The sequence below is a fragment of the Pholcus phalangioides genome, unplaced genomic scaffold, assembly GCF_987345545.1.
Source record: "Pholcus phalangioides strain wild (caught in Gottingen) unplaced genomic scaffold, Ppha-v1.0 ptg000008l_1, whole genome shotgun sequence".
Taxonomy (NCBI): domain Eukaryota; kingdom Metazoa; phylum Arthropoda; class Arachnida; order Araneae; family Pholcidae; genus Pholcus; species Pholcus phalangioides.
The window spans coordinates 42625580-42651866 of record NW_028301601.1 but is presented as its reverse complement, the minus strand read 5'-3'; the positions used below and the strand labels follow the sequence as shown (position 1 = coordinate 42651866).

Sequence of the window (26287 nt, the reverse complement as noted above, 5' to 3'; positions counted from 1 at the left end):
ATCGTCTGACATGTATTCTTTGAGACACCATATTATTTGGCAGAGGTATTAAACTCTATATGAGCACTTTCCTCTGCAAGCATGTATCTGACAGCATCTTTGATGCACGACGAAATTAAATTTTTACCTATGGTGGGGTTTTTCCACGTCTTGCAATGTGATAGCTAATGTAGTAGGAGGCCTCCATAGCTTTGACAGAATCACTTTTTTGGTGTTTTAGTCAACTTCTGCTTCTTCATAGATCCGGTTTTTAGCCACTGATCCATAGCATAAATCACGTGTGTGTAGTAGGTGCTTGGTAGAAAAGTTGACGTAGAAAATTGCGGGAATAACAGGCACATGCCTCTACACAAACTTTCATAACAAAAGTTAGACACAACACGAATTAATTTTTCATTTTTATGCACAGCCCAACATGCGTCAACACTCATATCTAAAACACCGAGGAAGAGTGAGCCGAGAGGAAGGAGTGCGCGAATGCGGATCATAGGAGGGAAGACCGATCCTTCCAGCAGATGCAACCCCTCTGTTACAGAGTTTATTGGGAAAAAAGGTCAATACATTACAACTCACAAATATTAGTATAAAATCCTTTACCTACACTTTCTTTAAATCTTTTGTTCTTTTTTTAGATGGGTGGCCTCCATTACCATTTTCTTTTTGTGTACCCCCCTAACGGTCTATCACGTACCCCAGGGAGTTTGCATATACCCGGTTAAGAACCACTGATCTAAGCTATGGAAGCAGATAGAATATTTCAATCTTGAAGCTTATATATATGTTGAAAGGCTCCATACATGGACGGCATCAACAATCAACTAATAGCTGATGAATGACATAGGCCACCAGATCGCCAAGTGAAGTAAGAGACCTGGGTTCGAGTTCCCGTGGGGGCAGTGATGAATTTTCTTCTTTGTAATCTTCATCTCCACGAATAACCAGCCAACAATGGATGGAGTCTTTATTTCCCACCCAACACCACTGGTTGGAAATTGCCGTATGGCGATATATGACCAGAGTTGGTGTGCAGTAAGGTAGTCTTTCAATGAATCTTGTATTAACAAGTGGAGAGGACATTTCTATATGCAAAATATGCGATGCCTGGTTAGTGTAATTTTCCTTCAGTTTTGAGAATGATGTTCTCAATCAATTCGTATAATAATGTGTTTGGTTGGCTTTTATTTCTGAGTCCTTTTAGGCCAGATACACACTTGCCGGAAAAAAATTGTGGATTATCTAAAAAGTGTCTAATGGAAAATTTAGAACGACCAAATTATCCATTCGCACAAGTCTTCTTGTGGAATAACCTTGAAATATTTTAAGCTCCAAACTAGTCATTTTTGAAAAAACACAAATTTTGACAAATGAAAATAATAAATTGAAGAAGAGCACAATGTGATGTTAAAAAGACATCAGCAAATAGCTAATTTGACTATACAAATGACATCTAACACTACAAATGAAGCCTATCAGCATATGGATATTTTGGAGATAAAGCAGCAGCAACAACAACAACTACATCATACCTCTATGTACTAAAATTTATTACTGGAAGCTTTCCCAAAAATTATTTTTCAAAGACGTGACATGGGGGGGGGGGGTGGAAATCATGTTAACAGACAGCTGCTTCTTATGGTAAACTGGCAGATTTTTGGTTATGTCAAGCAGACTTTAAATGCTACCAGTGTAATCCGAAACATGCATGACTTCAGCAACATAAATGTGATAAGGCCATGTATATATTCACACAAGATGTTCCTTCATGTAAATATTTGTAGAAATTTCCCAGAGTAATGTTTATATATTTATATACAGGGTGATTATAAAAAAACTATCCCGACATATGGGCCCCTAACTATCATACCATTCACAGAAACTGAATGAAATTTTGGCATAAGGTATATTGATGGTATATTGATGTATGCGCTCAAGAATGATATGGAAAACAGCAGTGTCACTCTAATAGTTATGGTTACAGTGAGAAAATATCGAATGGCAACACCAAGTTTTTTGTATTGGAATGTGATCTCCATTGTGAAAAACCCTAAATAGCGTTCGAACGGCAACTGTAGCATGAAAATCACCGGCGGTAGATAGGCTAAAAGTGAGGACAACCAATAAGGACAGAGAAGCAGCATAAAATAAAGCATTTTATTGTGTTTCACAAATTTTCCACATGACCTTGTGGAGGACTAATCAGGCTGGGATCTCAGCCGAATGAAACGAACATTAATGTTCTGGTGCACGGCAAAGTCCTTTTTACTTTTTCTTCGCCTAGCTCCGGGGATTTTCGTGCTACAGGTGCCATTCCAATGCTATTTAGTGTTTTTCAGTATGGAGATCGCATTCCAATACAAAAAACTTGGTGTTGCCATTTGATATTTTCGAAATTTTCTCACTGTAACCGTAACTGTTAGAGTGACACTGTTGTTTTCCATATCATTCTTGAGCGCATACCTCAAAATACCTTATGCCAAAATTTCATTCAGTTTCTGTGAATGGTATGATAGTTAGGGGCCCATATGTCGGGATAGTTTTTTTATAATCACCCTGTATATACAAGTTGCATGTACAGTTAAGTAATAGAAGTATTAGACTTAAATACAAAAAAAAAAACCGTTGGTGCTTGAACTTTTCAAGGGCAGCTATTAATTTAAATTTAGAAACATGCCATAATTAAAAAGCAGCCATAAATTTATTTGATGAAAATAAATTGAGTCATTTTTAGTGAACAAATGCAAACTTTTTGATTTGGAGTTTTTTTTATAAATGAATGCAAAATTTCAACTTTTTATTTCCAAAATTTACTTATCACATTGAAGTGGATTTGATTTTTAAAAAAAAAAATTATAATAACTATATTGATGGGTTTTGAATCTTCAGTTGGTGGGGCTATGCTGATCATTTCTATGATTTCTCCCGAGATCATTGATATTGTTTTATTAGATTTATATTTTAAAAACTTACTATCAACTCACACTCAATACCATTAGTGTAGGTCCCATTCTGAGCATAATATTAACAATAATTTATAAATGAAATTCTTTTTTCTTATTTAAATTCCAATTCTTTCTCATATATCATAAGGTTGATCAACTAGAAATGGATAGATTTGAATGGAAGCTAGTCTATTGCCCACTTTTGAAAGAGCCAGCAGATTATGTGGCAGACACAGTTTTTTTATCGGAAGATGTAGAAGCGAAGGAATACTGGTTGTCTTGCTTTGAAGATGCCATAGATAAAGTAGGCGTTATTAGTATATTTATATGCAACCTTTGATAATTTTAATAAAATCCATGCATACTATATTAGTGTATTTATTCTCAAATTACTTTTCAACTTTGTTATTATTTTATATATATTGATCTTGCAGTTTGTGGAGAGAGCAATCAAAAGTCAAATGCATCATTCGGATGCCCATCAGAGAGCAGAAGTTTTTCGAGAGAAATATGTCAACCGTCTTCATAGATTACGATCTCATCCATTGTGAGTTTCTTTCCTTGAGTACCTTATATCGTAAGTATTAGATATAAATTAGATATAAATTCAGTGTTTAAATTTAAATTGCTTTCATGTGTGTGTATTTTATTTTTCATGTGATATTGAGAAACAGTAACAAATATAAGAAGGAAAGTGATTATTATTTTACAGTTGCATTATAATCTACTACTAATGTTACTTAACTGTTAAGCTGCCAATGTTCTGGAACATTGTTTTTATTTGAAGAAATATCAAATGAAAATTTATGGAAATATTTTTTGGTTTTTTTATCATACATAGAAGACAGTTCGAAGTATTTTTTGAAACAAGTTTGAAAAAACACTTCAAGGTAACCCTTTATTTGCTAATGGGAAACAGTAAACTCAAGCAACGTGAGTTTCTTATATTTTTCAAGTAAAGGCATTTTATATTTTGAACTCATTTCAGCATCAATGCTTCTACATGACTCCTAAACATTCAATTTTTACTTGTGAATTGTTCATACAGTTTCTATAATTACCGGCTAAATGGCTCAAAGATGCACATGTCTCTGATTTTTTTGACAAGCCAAACAAGAATGATTTTTGACCTAAAGGTCAAAAATCATTCTTGTTTGGATTGCATTTTGGAGTGAAATACCATGTTTGAAGGATATTTTGCTGTGAATTCTCACACACACAAACAAACAAAACAATGATAGGAAAGTAAGTTGACAAGCAATAAATTAAATTTTTGCTTTATTCTAACCTATGTAAATCATATAAATACAGTTTGTTGCTTAAAATTCAACACCTCATATTTTTTAAATATTGACGCTACATTTTTTTTTTTGAAATGATACTCAGGGTACCTCATTTCAGGTACAGCCCCTAAAATTTTTTCTTTCCTGGTTATTTATATGCTAGTCAATTAAAGGGTTAATACAATATAAACTTTATTGACAGAATTTTGAAGGTTGATATTTGTTGAGCATTTTTTTCTGTATTTCAATTAAAATTTGCAAAAATTTTAATTTTGGAGTAAATTGAAAATTATTTTGCATGTTTTCACCACTGAATATATGAATTGAAGTAGATAAATTAGTTTCTTTGTTCCGTTGCATCAAACAGATGTATGCCAATCATCCGCTGTTGAACCTGGGAACATAGCAGGCAAAAAAAACATTTTCAAAAAATTATTTGACATTTTTTGCTGCTGATGTATTTTGAGTGCTGGGCAGGGCGTTGTGTTAATGGGCCAACTAACTCAGTTGATCAAGAGGAACAAAAATTGCAATGGAACATGGTGCTGCAAACCACGTTGCGAGGGTGAAAATCGTGAAAAATGCATGAGTCCAGAGGAGACGAAAGGTGAATGTCAGTTGATAGCTGAATGCGTTCATGGGTTTGCTCACCATATCTGATGAAATATCTGGAAATCTCAACAGAGGTTTAGTGTCAACTCAAGGAAATATTTTGTGTTTGGAAATTCTTATATGCTTAATGTTATTAACCCTGTAATAAAGGTGTTTTCTCCAGTTACTTTCAATACTGTGCCTTCAAGATCGCAGCATCTTCACCCTGACAGTGCGCTGGTGGCACTGTTTGAAGGCGGGGAGCAGGATGAATCCTAAATCTATAATCAAGTGTCCCGGAGATATTTTAAAGACCTTCAACTGTGATCAAAAGTGAATTGGACTGAGTGTACTGAACTGCCCAAGCGCAATGGGGTGCTCTGCCTTTCTGTAGAACAATCTTCGATCAATCTAATTTATTTATTTAATTTCAATTTATTTATTTATTTTCAATTTATTTATTTTCAATTTATTTATTTATTTATTTAATTTCTATTTATTTAATTTCTATTTATTTAATTTCTATTTATTTATTTAATTTCAATTTATTTATTTAATTTAATCAAATTTCTGATTGCACCTTTGCGATATGATTTTATACATCTTTCCATGATTATTTATTATCCGTGTCCGTTGCACTTTGACTTTAACTTGATTAATTTGATTCTTCTTTTTACATAATTTTTAATTTCCTTTCACTATACGTAATCTTTGACGTATCAATAAATAATGGTTTTGCCGGAGATGCCCTGGACCTCCCCCCCCCCCCACTTCTGGGGGGGGGCCAAAGTGCTTACTTTGCTTCTTGCGACAGAGCCTGGATGTCTCGCGGTTTCTCCAGTTACTTTCAATACGCTTAATTAGGATACTATTTTGCAAAAACTGTGATAAAAACTAGGCAAATACAATGTGTTTAATGAAGCATAATTAAGGCAATTTAATTAGCAATTAAATTATTAATATGCAGGGTGGTTATGATTAAAGTTCTGATTTCAAAACACTGTAAAATAAAAACCACTGGTCAAAATGACTTGAAAATTTGCATTAATTCCTGATGCAATGGAATTTTGTATGTTAAAAAGGGAAAAATACTTAAAAATGTAAAATAGATCATGCTGCACTTTGAGAAATTTGCTCGCAGAATGGATATGATAGCCACTCAAGGCAAAATGATAATACAATTAGCATGGCACAATTTCATAATTCATGGAAACATCACAAAAATGAAGTCATTTAAACAAACTACAACTTACACAAGAAATGTTAAATATGTTGCCCACCGTAATCTGGCTGTGAGATGGAAGCTCAAAAATGCTTGTTTAATTATGGATCAGAATATCTTATGGTAATGATGTGCTTTTAGTTCACCAAAGCCAAAAGTTGCAAGGGCCAAGTTCCCAAGCCAAGTAGCATTCACCTGTCAGGTTGAGCATGGCAGCCAGGTGTCATATCTTATTATTGCCAAAATGGTTCTTCAGCAGCTGCTTCACTGGTGTTGCAAAAAGTTGTGCTATTCACCACAAATCGAAAAAAAATTTAGATGCCAGCCAAATTCATTAAGAGTGAAACATGTTTTTTCCCAAGAAAAACAATCCTGCGGAATGTGTTTTTTTTCCTTCCCGGACTTTATGACCAATTCTCATGTTGGAAGAGACATCTTATTATGTAATAAAAAAAAATTGTCTCATTCTTAAAAATACAATGCCCAACGAGGTGGCTAAGAAAAAGATGGCCATAATAAATATGGATGTCATATATTTCAAAAATACAGCAACCCAATTAAATATGCAATTACAAACAATATATATACATGATGAAATATTATACAATGCCCATAAGAATACTTATGGTTGTCTTATTCTAAGTACGGATAACTTCTCGATTTACCCCAACATGCTATCGTATTTGTTTTTAAACGTCTCAATTGTGTTACAACTTACTACTTCCAGCGGTAAGCTATTCCATTTATTAACCCTATTAAAAAAATTCCCTGCGACACCATAACCTCGCATTGTCCCTTACCAATCGATACTGGTGTACCCTCTTAAAAGCAGTCGATTGATGATTTACTAATAATTAATGGTCCATCCTATCCATCCCTTTGAAAATTTTGAACGCTTCGATCATATTTCCCTGACACCTTCATTCATCCAATGTAAACATATTAAAAAAATGAAGTCTCTCTTCATAACTCAAGCCCCATTTGCTAATAAGGACACACATAGCTCTTCTCTGCACCCCTTCAACCAAGTCTATGTCCCTCTGTAGGTATAGTCCCCAAAACCTTACGGCATACCCCAGTCCAGGACAAACTAAACCTCGGAAAAGCAGAAGAATGACTTTAAGAGAATGCTGAGACCTTTTCGAAAATGAGACCAAGCATTCTATTCAATTTTTTGACCACCGCTGAACAATGTTCAGAAAACCTAAGCCGCTCGTCAATGAGAATTCCCAAATCGGTGACCCTAGTTGCATCCGGGATAGTGACAAGTTTTAGAACCGTGAGTTGTTTGAACCAAAATGAGCGATCATGCACTTGTCAACGCTAAACGTCATGCTCCATTCATTTGCCCATGCTGCATTCCTGTTTAAGTTGGTCTGGAGCAACTCCCTATCGCTTTGATTCCCGATTACCCCCATTAGCTTCACATCATTTGCGAATTTGCTAGTAATCCCATCGATACCCTGATCGAGTTTATCGATAAAAAGTGAAAAAAGTATGGGGCCAAGGACACTTCCTTGAGGAACTCCATTTTTGACGTCTGTCCAACCAGAGAATTCCCTGTTCACCATAACTCATTGGGACCTATCTCTTAAACACGATTCTATCCAAGTCAGCAGGTTGTCCCCAATCCTGATCTCGTGTAAATGCTTCAAGAGTTAACTATGTTGGACCCAATCGAATGCCTTCTGGAAATCAAGCTAAACAACATCTACATTTTTGCCCTAACTCAAAGCCTTCGTCACGGAGGCTAGTTACCAAAGGACGTTAGTTACATATGACTTTCCTTCCTGAACCCATGCTGATTATCCGACAATACATTATTCCTGTCTATCCACTTCACAAACTGCCTTTTGATAATTTCCAAAATGTTCGAGAGGGAGCTCGTCAAACTCACTGAACAATAATTGGTCACAGCTTCTCTACTACCTTTCTTAAATATCGGAACAACATTAGCAAGTTTCCCTTGGGACGATACCCTCAGCAACTGGTCCCAACAATTCATTAGCACATTCCCAGAGGACCCTGGAATAGATATCATCTGGTGCTTTGCTTGCACATACATTTTTTAGAAGATTTAGAACCTCCATGTCTTCCACTTGAATATCGTTGAAGATTTTATTGCCCCATGTAACACCCGTATATTGAATAACATTATCTCCATTAAAAACCGATGCAAAAAAGTCATTGAAAGCACTACACATGCCTACATTACTCTCTAACCTAGAGCCTCCTATCCACAAGGGGCCAACTGTCCCTTTACATCCATTATTGACGTATCTAAAAAATGATTTTGGGTCAGAGCCAATGTTATCTGCCAACCTAGATTCACCTTCCTTTTTACTATCCCTTATCGCTTTCTTCAGCATTCTTCTTTTATCAGTAAACAATGATATGTCACCTCATCCACTTTTGTACTCACTGAAAGCTCTTTTCTTTTCAATCTAAAGGTTACGCACACTATCCGTGAACCATAGAGGGTGCGATGTACAAACACTCTTTTTTCAAACAAAGGGAATAACGTTGTGCAAAACAGACGATAGCTTTATACTAAGTTCTTCCCATTGACTTACCATCCCGACTGATTCCAACCGGTCTTTGAAAACTTCAGCTAACCTTCTTCTCAAAACATCGAAGTTAGAAACAAGGAACCAGGATTTTGTTATCAACCTTACCCGAAGAAAATCTACAGAGAAAAATGACGACACGATGATCACTGGAAGAAAACTCGTCCCCCGAAACATGTTCAACAAGATCCTCGGAACTAGTGAGAACTAAATCCAAAGTAACAGTACACCTTGCGGCTTCTGATACTTGCTGATGCAAAAAAGTATCAAGCACCAACTTGAAGTCTTTTTCATATTGATCTCTAGCAGAAAGATTCTCCCAATCTGTACCCGGATAATTGAAATGCCCTAGTATTACAACCCTCTTATGCTTATACATGTAGAAAATTTCATCATGAAATATGGCGATGTAGTTTGGATTGCTATTTGGTGGATTGTAACAAACCCCAGCAATAAGTTTATGACGTCTTTTGTTTTCAAGCTCAATTCATGTAGTTTCAATATCACTTCTCTTCACATTACACTCTCTAGCCTTCAAACATGATTTCATGTATACCAACACTCCCCCTTTCCTATCAGATCTATTTCTCAAAAAAGTATTGTATCCTGAGATGTGTAAGAAAGATTCATCCCCATCGTTTGCCCAAGATTCAGTAATGGCTATAAGATCCAGGCCCACCACAACCATCATTGTTTCTAAAAAAATCTTTATTACCCAAACTCCTGGTATTAATTAGCACACATTAATTTGCCCAGTGATTTAGTGTCATTTGAGAAGCCATCCAAGTCAGAGGTGGGTAATTCCCTTTCAGTACTGTTGTGATTATCATTAACTAACCCGCATTCCCAACTGCATGGTCCAGGAGTAAAAAACCTGACCTAAGCCTATCGTAAACCTCCTAACCCCCCCCCCCTCTTATGTTTAGATGGATCCCATCCCAACAAAGCCACCTATCGGTGAATGTGGGAAGCTCCAAGAAAGTGACCCCAAGTGAAGAGCAAATGTACTTCAGGCCTAGATTGAATTGGTGGATCTTACTCCTATACCCCCTACTACCCCTTGGCAGCACTGGAATCACTGCCACATCTGAACCCCCCCCCCCTCCCCTAGCGGATAACAGTAAATCCCGGTACTCTGACAGAGACTCACTAATATTCGCTCCTACCTGATTCATTCCCACCCGCAAGGGCAATTTTTGGCGATGAAAAACGTCTCAAACATTGTTAATCTTCCCCCCCCCCCAGGAAGACAACAGCCCTCGAAAACTCCAAAAATACCTACACACTGTTTCCTCGTTCCCTAACCATAGAATTACAGATGATTAAACCCTTATCACTATCCCCCTCTACTTCATCCATGACCTCCCATTCACCCTCTAAACTTTTGTTGTTCGTGGAGATTGTTTCTGCATCACCAAGTGGCTCTGTTATAACCAGGCCATCTAGAACCCTAACCTTCTTCTGTAACTCTTCTACTTAGAGTTCCAATCTTGCTCTATACAAACACCCTTTATAATTGAAACTATCAGCTACTATATCCCTAGAGCAGGAACCTCCCGTCACAAGCTCTACCCAACACTAGTCAAGGTAGAGGCATACGGACACTATTGCTAAAACTAGATAAAAGTACTTAAAAATAGGAAAATGAGAAACGTTAACAGGAAATTAAAATAACATAAAATATATTACAATGCGAAATATACGTAAAAGATTGTACGAAAAAATAAAGTAAAACCAAATGCTCAACACTAAATCACGAAAAGAAAATATATATGCATATAATGAATACAACACAAACAAAAAAAGTATTAAGTTACAAAGTACATTGTACTTAGTGAATAGAGATAATAAGCTAATTCTAATAACACTAAAACAATTGGGCCAAATGGAAAAAAACAAATTACAGAGAGTACCCAGGAAAAAGTATACACTTTTTGCTTACACTAACGTTCAAAAAACCCACGAGTTATATCAAAGAAGCGGGAAAAACACAAACCTGGCAAAAGTACAATAAAAAGTGAAATGAGAGTGAGAAAAAAAAATTAAGTTGATCGAAAATACACAACAAAAATTTAAATTGAGAGCAATAAAAAGAACACTTATCTTACAAATCCAACGATGTGCAGTCCAAAAAAATCCAGTGACAAAATCAAACTATAAAGTAAAATTAAACACACAATCTAGAAGAATAAAGAAAACACAGCAGAATATGACCCAAAAATAAAAAACAGTAAACAGTGAAATAAAAAAAGTAAAACTCACAGGAACGAAGAATAACACAAGGAAAGACACAAAATGATGCACCGACGGATAATCCTTCAGTAATCCCCCGGCAACGGTTCCGGATAAAACTGCTGCTATTGGTCGGCAAGCAGAGAGCGATAAAAGCATGTCTGGTCCGAACCGCGGTCCGGTCCCAAGATGAGAATTCATTTTAGCAGTGATGCATATAAAATTGTAGGTGCCAAACCGATTTTCCAGTCATTTTGGCATCTAGGATTTGTCTAGACCTGCTATTCACACACTCATGCTGTTGAAGTGCCAAAATGATGTGGTTGCACAAAATAGATTATATCGCTCGCCAAGTACAGCATCATCTACTTGTATATTTTAAAGTATTTTTTTTCTTTCTCAAAAGAAAATTCTATCGCTTCATGCAATGTACCCATGTAAATTTCCAAGCCAATCAGACCTTTAATTATAATCACCCTGTATATAGCTGATTATTTTTCATAAATCTCTTACTACTGTATGTCCTAACCAAATGGTTACCCAGTCCATATTCCAAGGATTAAGTTAACTGAAAATTATTTGGACAGGGATCACCAGCCGCTTCACAAACTGGCCAATTTCGGGCTTTTACTACAGTACAGTAGAGCCTTGCTTAACTGGGGGAAATGTTGAAAATATGTAAAACAAAAATAATTCACTATTAAGCCTGTTGGCAATACACGGTACGAGATGTGCTGCTTCCTATGGAAAGAAAATGAAAGTGTCTGTGAGGTAAATGTACACTGGTCCTTGTCCTTAAGGTGCAGCTGGTATCTTTTTGGATTATAAAGACCACCTGCCTTTAGCATGACAGTGAAGTCACTACGGTTGCTGTTTCTTTGTGAAGGGGGAAACCGTGTAATATAATAACACCACCACCACATGTGTGATGCAATTCTCATTCATGAATTTGCTCAAGATAGAGCATCAGAATGTCTAAGATACTTTACGTTCAGGCCACTTTTATGAGATTTTTTGAAAAGAAAAAAATCTTTTTATATCATCTTATACCATTTAAAGATATACCATCAAAATGTACCCCAAGAATAGAGAATGTGGTAAAAATTAAGCATTTTGGCTAATGAACAAAAAGGAAATTTTTCAGGGAAAAAAATTACACTTAGCCCACTTTTATGTGATTTTCTGAGAAAAACCACTTGGTTAAACCCAACGTGGTTTAAACCAAACAATCCTGAAAACTGAAACGTGTTTCAACTGATCCACGTTTCAGCACAAGTGGTGAATACTGCCGTAAATAAACTGCTCCAGAAACGAAAAAAATTCATTGTCTCTTTTTTTTTTTTTTTTTTTTTTTTACTTCCAAAAAGAATGAAATTATATACCCTTTGTTTACTGATAAAATTTGCTGTGTCATAAGACTGTAGGGAAATGGCACACATTGTGGATGAAATGTATTCTGACTCCAATTGTTGAAACGGTTGATAATATTTAAGTTCATTTAATTTTAGAAAACTATTTACATCGGTTAACAATATTAATTTCACATTATAAAAAGGAGAAACTATACACTTGCGCGAGAGCAACACACTCTGAGAAAGAAGTAGGTCACGCAAGGGAAAACAGTTCGCTTGTTGTAACGTGCCGATGATCCCCCGGCGTAAAAGTCCGTAGTCACCGTCACGTTATCTTTGTCATAAATGTTACTAGTCTGCAGCTGTGATCGTATGGCGACGATCAAGGCCGATCGTGATGTTCGCCTGCGATCGCATGCAGATGAGGTGACCTTGAAGCCGATTGGCTTGATCAGACACGTGCGGTCGGATGTTTTTCCTTTAAATACCGGCCGTACGTTGTAACAGGTCTGATTCCGCGTTCGTCTAATCTTGTTCTGTTCAACTGAAGCCCTCTAGTAGGACGGTTCACCGTCTTACTACCGTATCTATTGGCCTTAGGCTGAATTGTTAAAATGCAATAATCTACATTATTTGAATCCGTTTTCCGGCAGGTCCGGAATCAAAATATAAAACAATCTTCACAGTCAAAGTTCTTCATTGCTGATCGAGGTGGTCCGGCCCTCAACCGAGAGGCCCCCGGAGCTGATCAAGGTGGTTCGGCCCTCAACCGAGAGGCCCCCTGGAGCTGGTCAAGGTGGTTCGGCCCTCAACCGAGAGGCCCCCTGGAGCTGGTCAAGGTGGTTCGGCCCTCAACCGAGAGGCCCCCTGGAGCTGATCAAGGTGGTCCGGCCCTCAACCGAGAGGTCCCCAGGAACTGATCAAGGTGTTCCGGTTCTCAACTGAGAAAACTCCTGTGGTATTTACGGAAAAACTAACAACATCGGATGTCCGATCGCTGCACAGGTTGACTGTTGTTGATCATCAATTGGTGAGCCAGTATCTTTACTGCTAACGTCAAATAGAGGGCTCCAAGATAAACTAATCCATTGTTAAAATTAACTAACCCATATAATTAATTGAATAAATAATAATATTTCATACGAAAGTTTGTTTCTAATTATTTTCCACTTGTCGTTTGCCACTTTATTGCTGGATATTTCGAACCGGGCAAGCAACTCCCATAAGGGACGTTGCAATTTTGGGGGCTCGACCGGTTCTCAGTAAGTGTGGCAAACCGCGGGTGGAAAGTACTTTCGCTAAAATTTTTTTTTTTTTTTTTGATATTTAACATTGATTTTAGAGATGAATTCTAATAATCATAGTACGCCGTAAAATTCGGGCGATCATCTGATCAAGGTCAAATCTAAAATTTGCGAAAATGTGATTTTATGTTCTAGTCGTTTTGTGATTTTACATTCTAGTCATTTTCAATATTTAAATGTTGAGACTAAGGACTTTTTCTCCGGTTGCATGATCCTGTAGGAGAGGGGGGGGGGAGTGCCTGTCGAAATTAGTGTATAATGTGTATTTTGGAGGGAAATGTTATTTCGTGTATTTTGGAGGGAAATGTTATTTCATGTGTTTTGGAGGGGATAGTGTGTTTTATGTGTATTTTGCGGTTTTTAGATAGATGAGATAATTGATGTGACATTTGGTGTGATATTTTGAGGTAGTGGTGAGGAAATTGTGAAGTTTTCGGAAGGTTGATAGGGCAGGGCCCTATATCTATATATTGTATTTTGGTGTTGCGATTTCATGCGGGATTTGAAGTTTTTGAGTGTATAATTATAGTTAGTGTATTTCATGCGGGATTTTTGATATTTTTAGTGTATTGATAATGTGTATTTAATGCGGGATTGTTTATTATATTGCATTTCATGTTTTCGATAGGTTTCTTTTTCCTCGGGATATGGATTGTTAGGAAAACTGGGCCTTAGAAAAATTCTTAAGAATTTTTCTTTCTGGTGGCAGGGGGAATGTAACGTGCCGATGATCCCCCGGCGTAAAAGTCCGTAGTCACCGTCACGTTATCTTTGTCATAAATGTTACTAGTCTGCAGCTGTGATCGTATGGCGACGATCAAGGCCGATCGTGATGTTCGCCTGCGATCGCATGCAGATGAGGTGACCTTGAAGCCGATTGGCTTGATCAGACACGTGCGGTCGGATGTTTTTCCTTTAAATACCGGCCGTACGTTGTAACAGGTCTGATTCCGCGTTCGTCTAATCTTGTTCTGTTCAACTGAAGCCCTCTAGTAGGACGGTTCACCGTCTTACTACCGTATCTATTGGCCTTAGGCTGAATTGTTAAAATGCAATAATCTACATTATTTGAATCCGTTTTCCGGCAGGTCCGGAATCAAAATATAAAACAATCTTCACAGTCAAAGTTCTTCATTGCTGATCGAGGTGGTCCGGCCCTCAACCGAGAGGCCCCCGGAGCTGATCAAGGTGGTTCGGCCCTCAACCGAGAGGCCCCCTGGAGCTGGTCAAGGTGGTTCGGCCCTCAACCGAGAGGCCCCCTGGAGCTGGTCAAGGTGGTTCGGCCCTCAACCGAGAGGCCCCCTGGAGCTGATCAAGGTGGTCCGGCCCTCAACCGAGAGGTCCCCAGGAACTGATCAAGGTGTTCCGGTTCTCAACTGAGAAAACTCCTGTGGTATTTACGGAAAAACTAACAACATCGGATGTCCGATCGCTGCACAGGTTGACTGTTGTTGATCATCAATTGGTGAGCCAGTATCTTTACTGCTAACGTCAAATAGAGGGCTCCAAGATAAACTAATCCATTGTTAAAATTAACTAACCCATATAATTAATTGAATAAATAATAATATTTCATACGAAAGTTTGTTTCTAATTATTTTCCACTTGTCGTTTGCCACTTTATTGCTGGATATTTCGAACCGGGCAAGCAACTCCCATAAGGGACGTTGCATTGTCCCCTTTTTTCGCCTCTGCCACCCACACATCAGGTGGTGCGCGTAAGGGGGCGAGAGATGACGCCACAGGACTCCCCCCACCAGTCCACAACTTCATGGTAGTGGAAAGCGAAAACATACGCGTCTACCGGATCTTGTAGTTGTGGACGATTTAATGGCAGATCGGAGCGACTTCACTGGTTCAGACTTCGCTGGAGTCGCAGGCGATTCTTGAAGCATATGGGCCGGTTTCAATCGATCAATGGAGATCCACTTCTTGCTTGACCCCATCTGAAGCTGGAAAAATTTTGGCTTCTTCCCAAGAACTGCGAATGGACCAGCGTATGGCTGTTGCAGTGGGCGCCGGACCATATCCTGGCGGACGAAAACGTGCGAAGCTTTGGGTAGGTCATCATGGACGAAGACTGACTTCGAGCTGTGATCTGAAGCAGGTTTTGGTCGAATCTGTTGGAAGTGCTCCCTCAGGTTATGTAGGGTCTGCTTCTGTGATTTCGGACCTGAAAAAGAAAGAAAAAACTCTCCAGGCAAGCGGAGATTAGTACCATATACTAGTTCAGCTGGGGAAGTATTTAAGTCTTCCTTGAGTGCAGTTCGAATGCCGAGCATGACCGCTGGTAATTTCTCGGTCCATCTCTCGGTAAAGGTCAAACTGCATTTTAGAGCTTCTTTCAGCTGTCTATGGAAGCGTTCGATCATCCCATTGGCTGAAGGATGGTAGGCAGTAGTTCTATTCTTTTTCGTTCCCATGAATTTGGCCAAAGCTGAGAAAAGATCACTTTCGAAATTGCGACCTTGATCTGTCGTGATGACATTTGGTACACCAAATCTGGCTACCCAACCTGAAAAGAAATTTTCGGCCACTGTTTGCGCTGATTGATCTTTCAACGGAATAGCCTCTGGCCAGCGAGTGAAACGATCAATGCAGGTGAGAAGGTAGCAATATCCTTGTGATGAAGGTAGAGGTCCAACAATATCAAGATGCACATGGCTAAATCTATCACTAGGTAAGGGAAAAGATTCCATTGGAGATTTAGTGTGACGGCTGATTTTAGATTGTTGGCACTCCATGCATTCTTTACACCACTGTGAACAGTCCTTTTTCAAAGACTTCCATATGCAGCGTTTCTTTACTGCGGCAGTAGTTGGTCGGGGACCAGAGTGAGCTAGATTGTGAATGGTCTGGAACACTGATTTCCGAAAGTCTCTGGGAACGTACGGGCGTACATGTCCAGTTGAGACGTCGCAATTCAATGGTGGAGTTCCAGAGGTCAGAATTATTGGTTTGAAAGTCAATGCAGAATCATTTTGCAAGTGCTGAAGTTCTTCATCAAGTTTCTGTGCCTCCGCGAGTTCTGCATAATCTATGTCACTGGGCATTTCTATTTGATCTAAGCGTGAAAATGCATCAACCACACAGTTCTTGTCACCAGAAATGAAACGGATATCGGTAGTGAATTGACTGATGAAGTCTAATTGTCGCTATTGACGAGGAGAATTTTTATCATGCTTTTGCTGCATAGCAAAGGTCAACGGACGATGATCTGTAAAAATTGTAAACAGTCTACCTTCAAGAGTGAAACTGAAATGCTTTAGAGCACAATATACCGCTAACAGTTCTCTATCGTTTGTGCTGTATTTGCTCTCAGCAGGTGTTAAACGATGAGAAAAAAATCCTAATGGCTCTGATTTATTATTAACATTTTGTTGCAACACTGCGCCAATACCCAAATCGGATGCATCAACGAGTAAGGACAGTTTACCATCTGGATGTGGATGAGCTAACAAGGCTGCGTCTGCAATTGATTGCTTACAGATTTCGAAAGCATTGTTAGTTTGCTCAGTCCATTGAAGGGGGGTAGAATCATTTTTTTTACGACCCTTAATGAGATCATACAGATGTAGTTGTTGCAAAGCTGCCTTGGGAATGAATCGGCGGTAAAAGTTAACCATAGCTAAAAAACGTCGTAATGCACGAGCTGATGTTGGTTTTGGATAATTTGTAAGAACTAAGACTTTTTCGGGTGCGGGTTTAATACCCTCTTTTGAAATTAAGCAACCCAGAAATGGTAGTTCTTGAACACCAAATATGCACTTGTCAAGATTTAAAATAAGACCTTTTTCATTCAGCCTTGTAAAAACTGCTTCCAAATCAGACAAGTGAGTTTCAGCGTCGGTAGAGGCGACGAGAATGTCGTCGAGATATGCAAAACATTGAAGTCCTCTCAAAGTTTCATGTATGAATCTTTGAAAAGTTTGTCCAGCATTCCGTAACCTAAAAGGCATGTATAAATACTCATATAAACCTACGGGTGTTATGACGGCTGTTTTAGGAATGTCGCTAGGTTCTACCGGAATTTGATGATATGCACGTTTTAAATCAATTTTACTGAAAATTCCGTGTAGTTCAGCTGCAAAATCCTGAATATGTGGTATTGGATACCTGTCAGGTTCTGTAATGGCATTTAATCGTCGATAGTCACTGCATATTCGCCATTCACTGTTATTTTTTGGTACCAAGTGAATTGGACTGCACCACGAGCTTTTAGAAGGGCAACAAATTCCTTGATCCACCAATTCCTCAAATTCTCTCTTAACTGCTGTTAATTTATCAGGTGGCAGTCTACGAACTCGTGAAAAAATTGGAGGACCTTGAGTTGTGATGCAATGTGTGGTAGCATTATCCTTCGGAACAACATTGGTAGAAGAATTAGTTAGATTAGGAAACTTTGATAGTAACGCGTGATATTTCGTGTTACCAGTTATTGCTGTTATGCCCGTGCTAGGATGGGATGTATGTTTACCACGAACACTGTCTGAACTAATGCGATCAATCAACAAATTATTTTTGATGTCGAGTAGAAGTCTGTAACGTTCGAGAAAATCCGCTCCCAAAATGGGTCTTGATACGTCAGCAATAATGAAAGTCACCGAAATTTTCGTGGAAATCCTAAATCTAAGTTCAATACGCGCGTTCCATAGGTGTTAATTTCTGAACCGTTTGCTGCGAATAAAGTAACATTTTTATTCGAAGCAGGTTTGAGATTTCCAGTAGCAGGAAGAACCGAAACTGTAGCGCCGCTGTCGACCAAAAATTTGAGACCTGAATTTTGATCCTTAATGAATAAGCGACTATGAGTCTCACCCGCAGATTTCGTCGCATAAAGCTGCGAGCTGACTAATTTCCCTGGAAATAACATGGTGGAATGCACCTATGTGCTTTATCTCCAAATTTGTAGTGAAACCAGCATTTTGTAAATTTTTTCCGCGATGGTGATTTTGTGCATTGGTTGCGCTCCCTAGATCGCGATCTAATACCATGCAAAAGTTTGTTAACCATTTCAGTTAAATCCACAATCCGAGCTTCCAATTTACTAATTCTATCATCAGAATCTTTATGGATAGAAGAAACAGAAGGTGTCATTTGTGAGACTTCCGCAATTTTATCAGCCACAGTTGCCAAGCCATCTGATTTGTCGGTACTCGCTGACAGAATCTGTTGTGCTGTTACTGGCAGGCGTTGTAGCCAAAGCATTTTGAGAACATCATCGGAGAGTCTCTTAGAAGCCAATTGGGTCATTTTATGTAGCAACTGTGAAGGTTTCTGGTCACCTAATGTCATATCGGAAAGTAGAGTACGAATACGAGCAGTTTTCGATTCTGCGAATTGACTGATCAAACGTGCTTTTATTACCGCATAAGGATCATCCCACGCAGGATTAGTGATGATATCAGCGACGTACGTTGAGAGTTCACTATCGAGGGAGGTGACGACATAATGGAATTTAGTTTCAGATGACGTAATGGACACGATAGAAAATTGCGATTCTAAATTCGAGAACCATAGCTCAATATTATCACGCCATAACGGAGGTGGCTTAACTGCCACTCTTGAAAGTTCCTCTGTATTCGGCATCGAAAGTTTAGTATGCGTCAACGAAACTAGCGTGGTTTTAGAAGCGAGATGAAAAACCTTCAAAAGTCACTTACTGTGCTGTTGCGTTGTCTGTTGTAATCCGAGTTCACCACTGTAGAGAAATGGCACACATTGTGGATGAAATGTATTCTGACTCCAATTGATGAAACGGTTGATAATATTTAAGTTCATTTAATTTTAGAAAACTATTTACATCGGTTAACAATATTAATTTCACATTATAAAAAGGAGAAACTATACACTTGCGCGAGAGCAACACACTCTGAGAAAGAAGTAGGTCACGCAAGGGAAAACAGTTCGCTTGTCCCCTTTTTTCGCCTCTGCCACCCACACATCAGGAGGTGGGCGAAAGATGACTCCACAAGACTTACATAGATAGACATTGTACAATGTGATTCTGGTTTGCATAATATGATTTGCATTTTATTTGCAGGAAAAAAGTGATGGACAGGTTTTTTTGATGAAACCTTATTTATATAAATGTATATAATTCTTTATAGTGCCTATGGATCTTTGACTGTTAGGAGTTTGCTTGACATGAGAGAGCATTGTTTGACTGAATTCGACTTTCCTGACCCGTACTACCAGGTATTCATATTAATAAAATCAGTTAATAGTTAATGAGGGTTACTATTTTTATGTAGCAATTGTAATCTAATTGCTTTTGTACTTGAAGAATTCAATTCTCAAGTTGCATCAAGACAATAGCTGAATCAGCTGTAGTTTTATTATCATATATTGTGCTTAAAACCGTTCAGCAATGCAATACTTGCAAATATGGGCAATCAGATGCACTATTTCATATTTTAAGTCATACTTGCCAACTTTGATGGAGAATGACCATAGTTTCTACCATAAATTACGGAATTACTGTGAATCGCGAAAAACACCACAAAAGTCTGTTGTTTTCAATACTATTTGTTTTTGATTGGAGATTTGCTATTATCTTATTAAGTGCAAAATAATGTCGCACAAAGACTGCATTTCCAAAAAATGAATATTTATCTGAATTTGAAATGAAGTAAAGCAACCTTGTTGTTGATAGTCATTGTAAAGGTTTACTTTGTTTGGCTGTCCGCAAATTCACAAGTTGAATTTCCAGGTGGGCCTTTACACTGAAAACGTTTTAATTGCTTTAATTTAAATGCTTTAACTCTTTAAATATTTTAAACACTTTATTTGAAGGGGGAAACGAATGAGCAGAAGTTTAATAATTTATCAAGTTTTTTCACAAAATTATTCGTGGATAATTTCCACAGAGGAATCAGAAGAGAAATACAGGGGATGACAAAGCAGTTATAGCATCCTGTTCAAAAAATCGTGGAACTTTCATTGATTTCATGAGGTATATTCAAGGCAAAACAGCCCAAACTCTAACAAAATGCTACTTTAAATGTTAAAAAAAAAGTCAGGAGCGGAAGAAATTAGGAGTTGGGTACCCCCTCTTCTGTTGGCAAACATTTACACTATGTAGAGGCTTGACCAAAAGGTTGGCATGCATGGTTTGAGTGAATATTTTGTTTTTATAGCTTATTTTCATGAGAAAAAAATGTGCAAATAAATTTCTTTTTGTAGCAAAAACGCCTTGAAAATGAGCAAGCATTGAAAATGTTGAAAAATAGAATGAAATATCTTGACTCTATGCCATGGGAAGACAAGCAAGTTGCTCTTATTCGAGGGTTGTTGGCTGGTAATGTTTTTGATTGGGGTGCTAAAGAAATTGCAAAGATACTTGAAACATGTGATTTTGGTTTTACTGAAGCAGAAACTAAATTAGAAGGTATTTCTTATATTTATGCAAAAAAAAAAAAAAAATTATGCTTGTAGTTTTTGTTTGAGTAGATGTTGTTTTTATGTGTTATACAGTGAAACCTGCAGGGCTCCCACTTGTCCTACTTTTTGGTAATATGTCCTTTCTCGATTTTGTCCTACTCTTCTTACTTTTTTACCAAATCCTATCTACAAAATTTGTATAATTGGTTTTAATTGAGCATTGATATATTGCCAAATAGTGCAAATGCTGTAGATTTCAATTAATGATTCTACCAAAGCAGATATTGTATCGTTTTCAATGTTATTTGGGGACGTATGTGGACCATTTGGTTTATTAATTTTCATTTGCTTAGTTTGAGGGTTCAACAAGTGGAGTAGTCATTAGAAACTTCTGCCTGGTTGAAAAAAAATAATTTTGTATTTACTACTTCATGTTCTTGGACAGTAACTAACATTCATCGTTCAAAATTATGGTGCACATTTTGTGTATAGTTGAAACAACAGTTTGCATAACAAAGCAGTTGGGTACATAGACCTATTCTAGGTTTTGTGACTTTAATGATACCTAATTGTCAATTGTCTTCAGTATTTTTAGGGTATGCAGAAGCACAAACAATATTTACAATGCTCAAGTAAAGAGCTAGAAATGAAAGTGCTTCATTTTTCAAAAACAATTACGCTGGTATTAAACAGTAAAATATAAACAAATCCCTTTTAAAAAAAAGGATGGACAGCGCAGTAAAACCATTTGGTTCATCTGGACTTATTTACATCGGAGCTTGGAATTTACACATTTTGCACTGTGCTTTTGAAAGTGATCTCGAAGTAGCATCATTCTTAAAAATCTTACATGCCTTCATAATTTGCTGTGTGCATTGTCAAAGAAAGACTGGAAGACCCCAAAAAAGTATTTAAAAAAATGTAATTTATATTGTGAGAAGAACCACAGAAAAGAATGCACTAGTGCACTGTTTTGGTCAAAAAAAATTTTTTGTAACTAAGTCATTTGTCATTTTGCTTCAACTTGAGTCAATCTTACAGGATACTGAAATAGTGCTGTTAAAAAAAAAACAGTAACAAATTTTTTTTTAGGAATTTTTTTGTTATGCTTTGATTATGTTGTCTAAGGGGGGTACCTCTCCATCCTACTTTTTATTCTTGCTTTTTGTAATTTTTTGAGTGGGAGCCCCTGAACCTGTCTAAGACAGACACTGTGTGAGATGGAAACCTGTCTTAAACAGAACAAATATATAGTCTTGTGAATAATTATTGCTTTTTCAATCATAGGGAAACCTCTTTATGACAGAAACTGTCTAACACAGAAATGAAAGGCATATTTAGTCTATTTATATGTACAAAACCTGCGAAAACTGAAAGAATTTTTGGCCAAATTCAAGTTATGTCCTTTGGATGGGAGGAAAGTTGTGTCGTTCTGATCCTTCTTTTGTTAGGAGAACTCTTTCAATTCTTGGGGAAACGATGAATGTTTATTATCTATCAACTGGTTCGGGGGGTCTGGCTTGAGAGGAAGCAGATTTACTATTCAAAATTTAGTAAAAGATTGTTTAGCATTTCATTTATGATGGATGTGGTGGAATTTGTTAGAAAACACTCCTATTTCTTGGAAAAGTTTGATACTTTTGGGAGAATAATACGCAAGGGAGGCTGAATTATTGTTCACAATTTAGCAATAACATATTTTGGCTACTGCAGAGATTTTCATTGAGTATAGAGATGGCTACCAACAACAAGAAATGCGTATTGAATTTGAACCCCAAATTGGAGTTTGTAGAGGGGTAAAAAAGCAAAATTTAAATGTTACAGAAATATAGAATTTTTCTGTCATAAACGTTATTGGAGGGTTGTTGATCTCATTGTCACTGTTTTTTTAAAAGGTATGCAATTTCTCAATTTTTGTTCTAAATACAGTGAAACCTCACTGCAAAGATACTCAATATATTTACTACAATAAACCCCTCTATAATGATATTTTTAGGAGATTTTTGAAACCGCTATAAAGTGATATTTTTTAATATTTTGCTCAAAATTGTTTTGAATTTAATTTTAACTTCGTCTCGACACTTGTTTTCCTTCTTCTGAAGGCACCTAATAACATCAATATCTTGCACTAAAAATCACCAAAAGCTAAAGGAAGTTATTGCTACTTTCTGTGACATGTGAGTGCAATGAGATAAACTTCCTTATAGGGCGATGCATCTTAGAGAATTTTTATTATAAATTAATCAATATTACAGTTTGTTGCAGCAAATAAATACATAAAATACATTTTTTGATGCTATTCATAATGTCAATGTAAAAAAGATGACAATGGCATGAATTTGATTATACGTAAGGACAATTTTGCCTCTTGATATAACGATAATCCCTCTACAACAGGGGTGGCTAATGTTTTTTCAAGCTGTGCCACAATCAATTATTTTTGATGCTCGTTCCACTCTACCAATTTCAACACGCCGGTGGTAAGTCCCATTTTTACGGGACACAAGCATACTCTCTTTGTTCCTGCAAAACATTGTTCGGCTGTCTTATTTTCTTAAAAATGTTCAGTGTGTCACTCTTTTGAGTTATAAATTGTTTTTATATATTTTTGAGCCCTAAATTCCATTATTGCAATGCAGATTGTGTATGTAAGTATATCAGTAGATGGGTTCATCTTACATACACCATGTTGGGCGTAGACATCAGAACAAGAGGACTCAGTTTACTTGCCCCTCCCAATAAACTTTGTAAGAAGGCTTAGCACCCCAGCCACGAAGACTTCATGGGTAATGTTATTGTATTATACAATGCATGCCCCTCATGCGGACGTTACTGAATTTTGTACCCATGGGACGTCCAGCAAGTATGCCAAAAGATGAAAACCGAATGCATTGAATAGGAAGTCACAACATAATTATTATTTTAAGAGTGCCTACCATACTAAGTGTAGGTCTGGCATCCTACAAGCCCATCTTTTATATGAAAAGGATCGTTAAAAAAAATGAGAATTTCTTTTATTGAAAAATGGAATAGTATTTCTTTAATTTTTTAGAAGCATTCGCATGCCACTCGTGATATAGTTGCGTGCTATTAGTGGCACCTGTACTGCGGGTTGGCCACCCCTGCTCTACAACAATATTTTTTCTTGATCCACAAAATATCGTTATATCAAGGTTTCACTGTATTAAAAAAATTCCATTTTTGCTAAGTGTTCATTTTATTGCTATTCAGGAGAATGTTTTATATTGAAATTTAACTATTAGCGCATTTTAAATATGAAATTTCAATTGTATAGTTATTTGAAACACCAAACATGAAAAAATTCAAAATAATGATATACATGTCCCTGTTTAACACTTTTAGGTTTATAGAAGTTGGGGTGATGTTCTCAAAACAAGTTTTGTAAATGATAGAAATAAATCACTGCATATATTTTTATGTACGCCTCTATGAAACGGAAACCTGTCTAGAACGGAAAATAATTTCAGTCTCTTGACCTTCCATTTTATATAGGTTTCACTGTATCTTGTTATTTAAGATACTTGTAGTTTTATGTCAGCGTTTTGTTTTTTTCTCAATTAATTTTTTTATGAAATGATCATATTATAACAACGCACTGTGCATAGAAATTGAAATCATTTCCATGAGATTTTGTGATTATTTGCTGAAAATTTCTGCTAGATCGACCTTGGTTAGTTGACAACTTGAATGAGTGGATAAAACGGTTGAAAAGAGAACCACACAAATGTGCTGCAATATTTGTTGACAATAGTGGCATGGATATAGTTCTTGGTGTCATACCATTTGCTCTGGAACTTCTTGAAAGGAAAACTAAGGTATGAATGTGGGTTTTCTTACCAAGATAACCCTTTTATTAACCTTGATTTGTTTTTATTTTGTGAGAGTTTATAGATATCCGTATTTTCTATTTAAAATTGCTCTGATTATATATGAATGAGTGAAAAGAAACATACAATAATTTCCATCAGTTTACATGTTCAAAAAAATGAACACCTTTTGTGCAGGTTATAGACCACTTTGCAGTCTCTGGTAATAATATGTACTGGTTTTTTTTTTTCAAACAGTGGTTTGAATAAAAATGAATAATTTCAAAATACCATCCACAAAAAAGTTTTCTCAGCCAAGAAAATGAATAGGAGTATGGATGCGTAGATGGATACACATTCAAAAAATAGAGAGAGAGAGAAGTGATCAACAACAACTTCCATTCTTTGAGATTGGTATACAAAGTTGGTATACAGATAACTGACAAAATTTTGCATGCATGATATCAGCCTCTGCTGATTTCATAAATTAGATACAACTACTTTTTACCCTCTATTGCATGTGCAAATTATAAACGACTGCTGATTATAGGCATTAAAATTATGGTAGTGATTGAGTTTCTTTCTTATTTAAGATCAAAGATTAAGAAACCCAGGTGCCATGGTAACTAAGAAATTGGACATGAAAAGTTTTATATGTATCATCATTAAATTGGAGAGTGTTAGGACAACATAAAACTTCGGGACATCATATGTCACTTTTCACTGTCAGACCATGCACCGCCCAGGGTCTATCGTCAAGTGCCTTATTATTTGTGTACGCAATACATAAATACGCAACAAATGATGCCTCCCACTATAATGATATTTTTAGGAGATTTTTGAAACCGCTATAAAGTGATATTTTTTAATATTTTGCTGAAAATTGTTTTTAATTTAATTTTAACTTCGTCTCGATACTTGTTTTCCTTCTTCTGAAGGCACCTGATAACATCAATATCTTGCCCTAAAAATCACCTAAAGCTAAAGGAAGTTATTGTTACTTTATGTATAAGACCTAAGTGCAATGAGATAAACTTCCTTACAGGGGCGATGCATCTTAGAGAATTTTTATTATAAATTAATCAATATTACAATTTGTTGCGGCGAATAAATACATAAAAACACATTTTTTGATGCTATTCATAATGCTTTTTAAAGAAATTTACAATGATGACATTTCACACACAATATAAAATTAATTTAAATACGTAAAAATAGGTGGACAGATCATTGTTTTAGCCAACCACTTTGCAAGCACCAGCATCAATGCATCTTCATGTTGTGTCAGGCTTGCTGGCCGGCCTAATAGGATTTTTTTTATCATTTCATTTATTACTACCTGAAGCTGCCTGGATTTTCTTCACTTACTAGGAGGATTGAAAAAGTGACAAACCATTATAAAGGAATAAATTATTATATATATACTGGCTGCATTAAAGAAATCACAAACCATTGTAAAGGCATATACATGTCTGAAACGCCTTGTTAGAAAACCACAGAAACCAAAGTAAACATTCCAAAAGTCATTGTTGCCTGACAGTTTTTCACCCATTTCGGGCATTTGCACGGCTTCAAAAAACTTTTAAA

The 26287-nt window shown here is 36.8% G+C and overlaps 1 protein-coding gene across 3 annotated transcripts in view; it reads left to right on the top strand.

Annotated features, from left to right (window-relative positions):
* LOC149084313 (4'-phosphopantetheine phosphatase) overlaps positions 1-26287 on the top strand; it is a 121599-nt gene that overhangs the window by 85249 nt on the left and 10063 nt on the right. For all 3 annotated transcript variants that reach the window (XM_089234682.1, XM_089234683.1, XM_089234681.1), the window contains 5 exons: positions 3088-3243; positions 3374-3486; positions 19601-19688; positions 20676-20880; positions 24555-24709. In XM_089234682.1, the coding sequence (XP_089090808.1) occupies positions 3088-3243; positions 3374-3486; positions 19601-19688; positions 20676-20880; positions 24555-24709 (717 nt within the window). The remainder of the gene's footprint in view (positions 1-3087; positions 3244-3373; positions 3487-19600; positions 19689-20675; positions 20881-24554; positions 24710-26287) is intronic.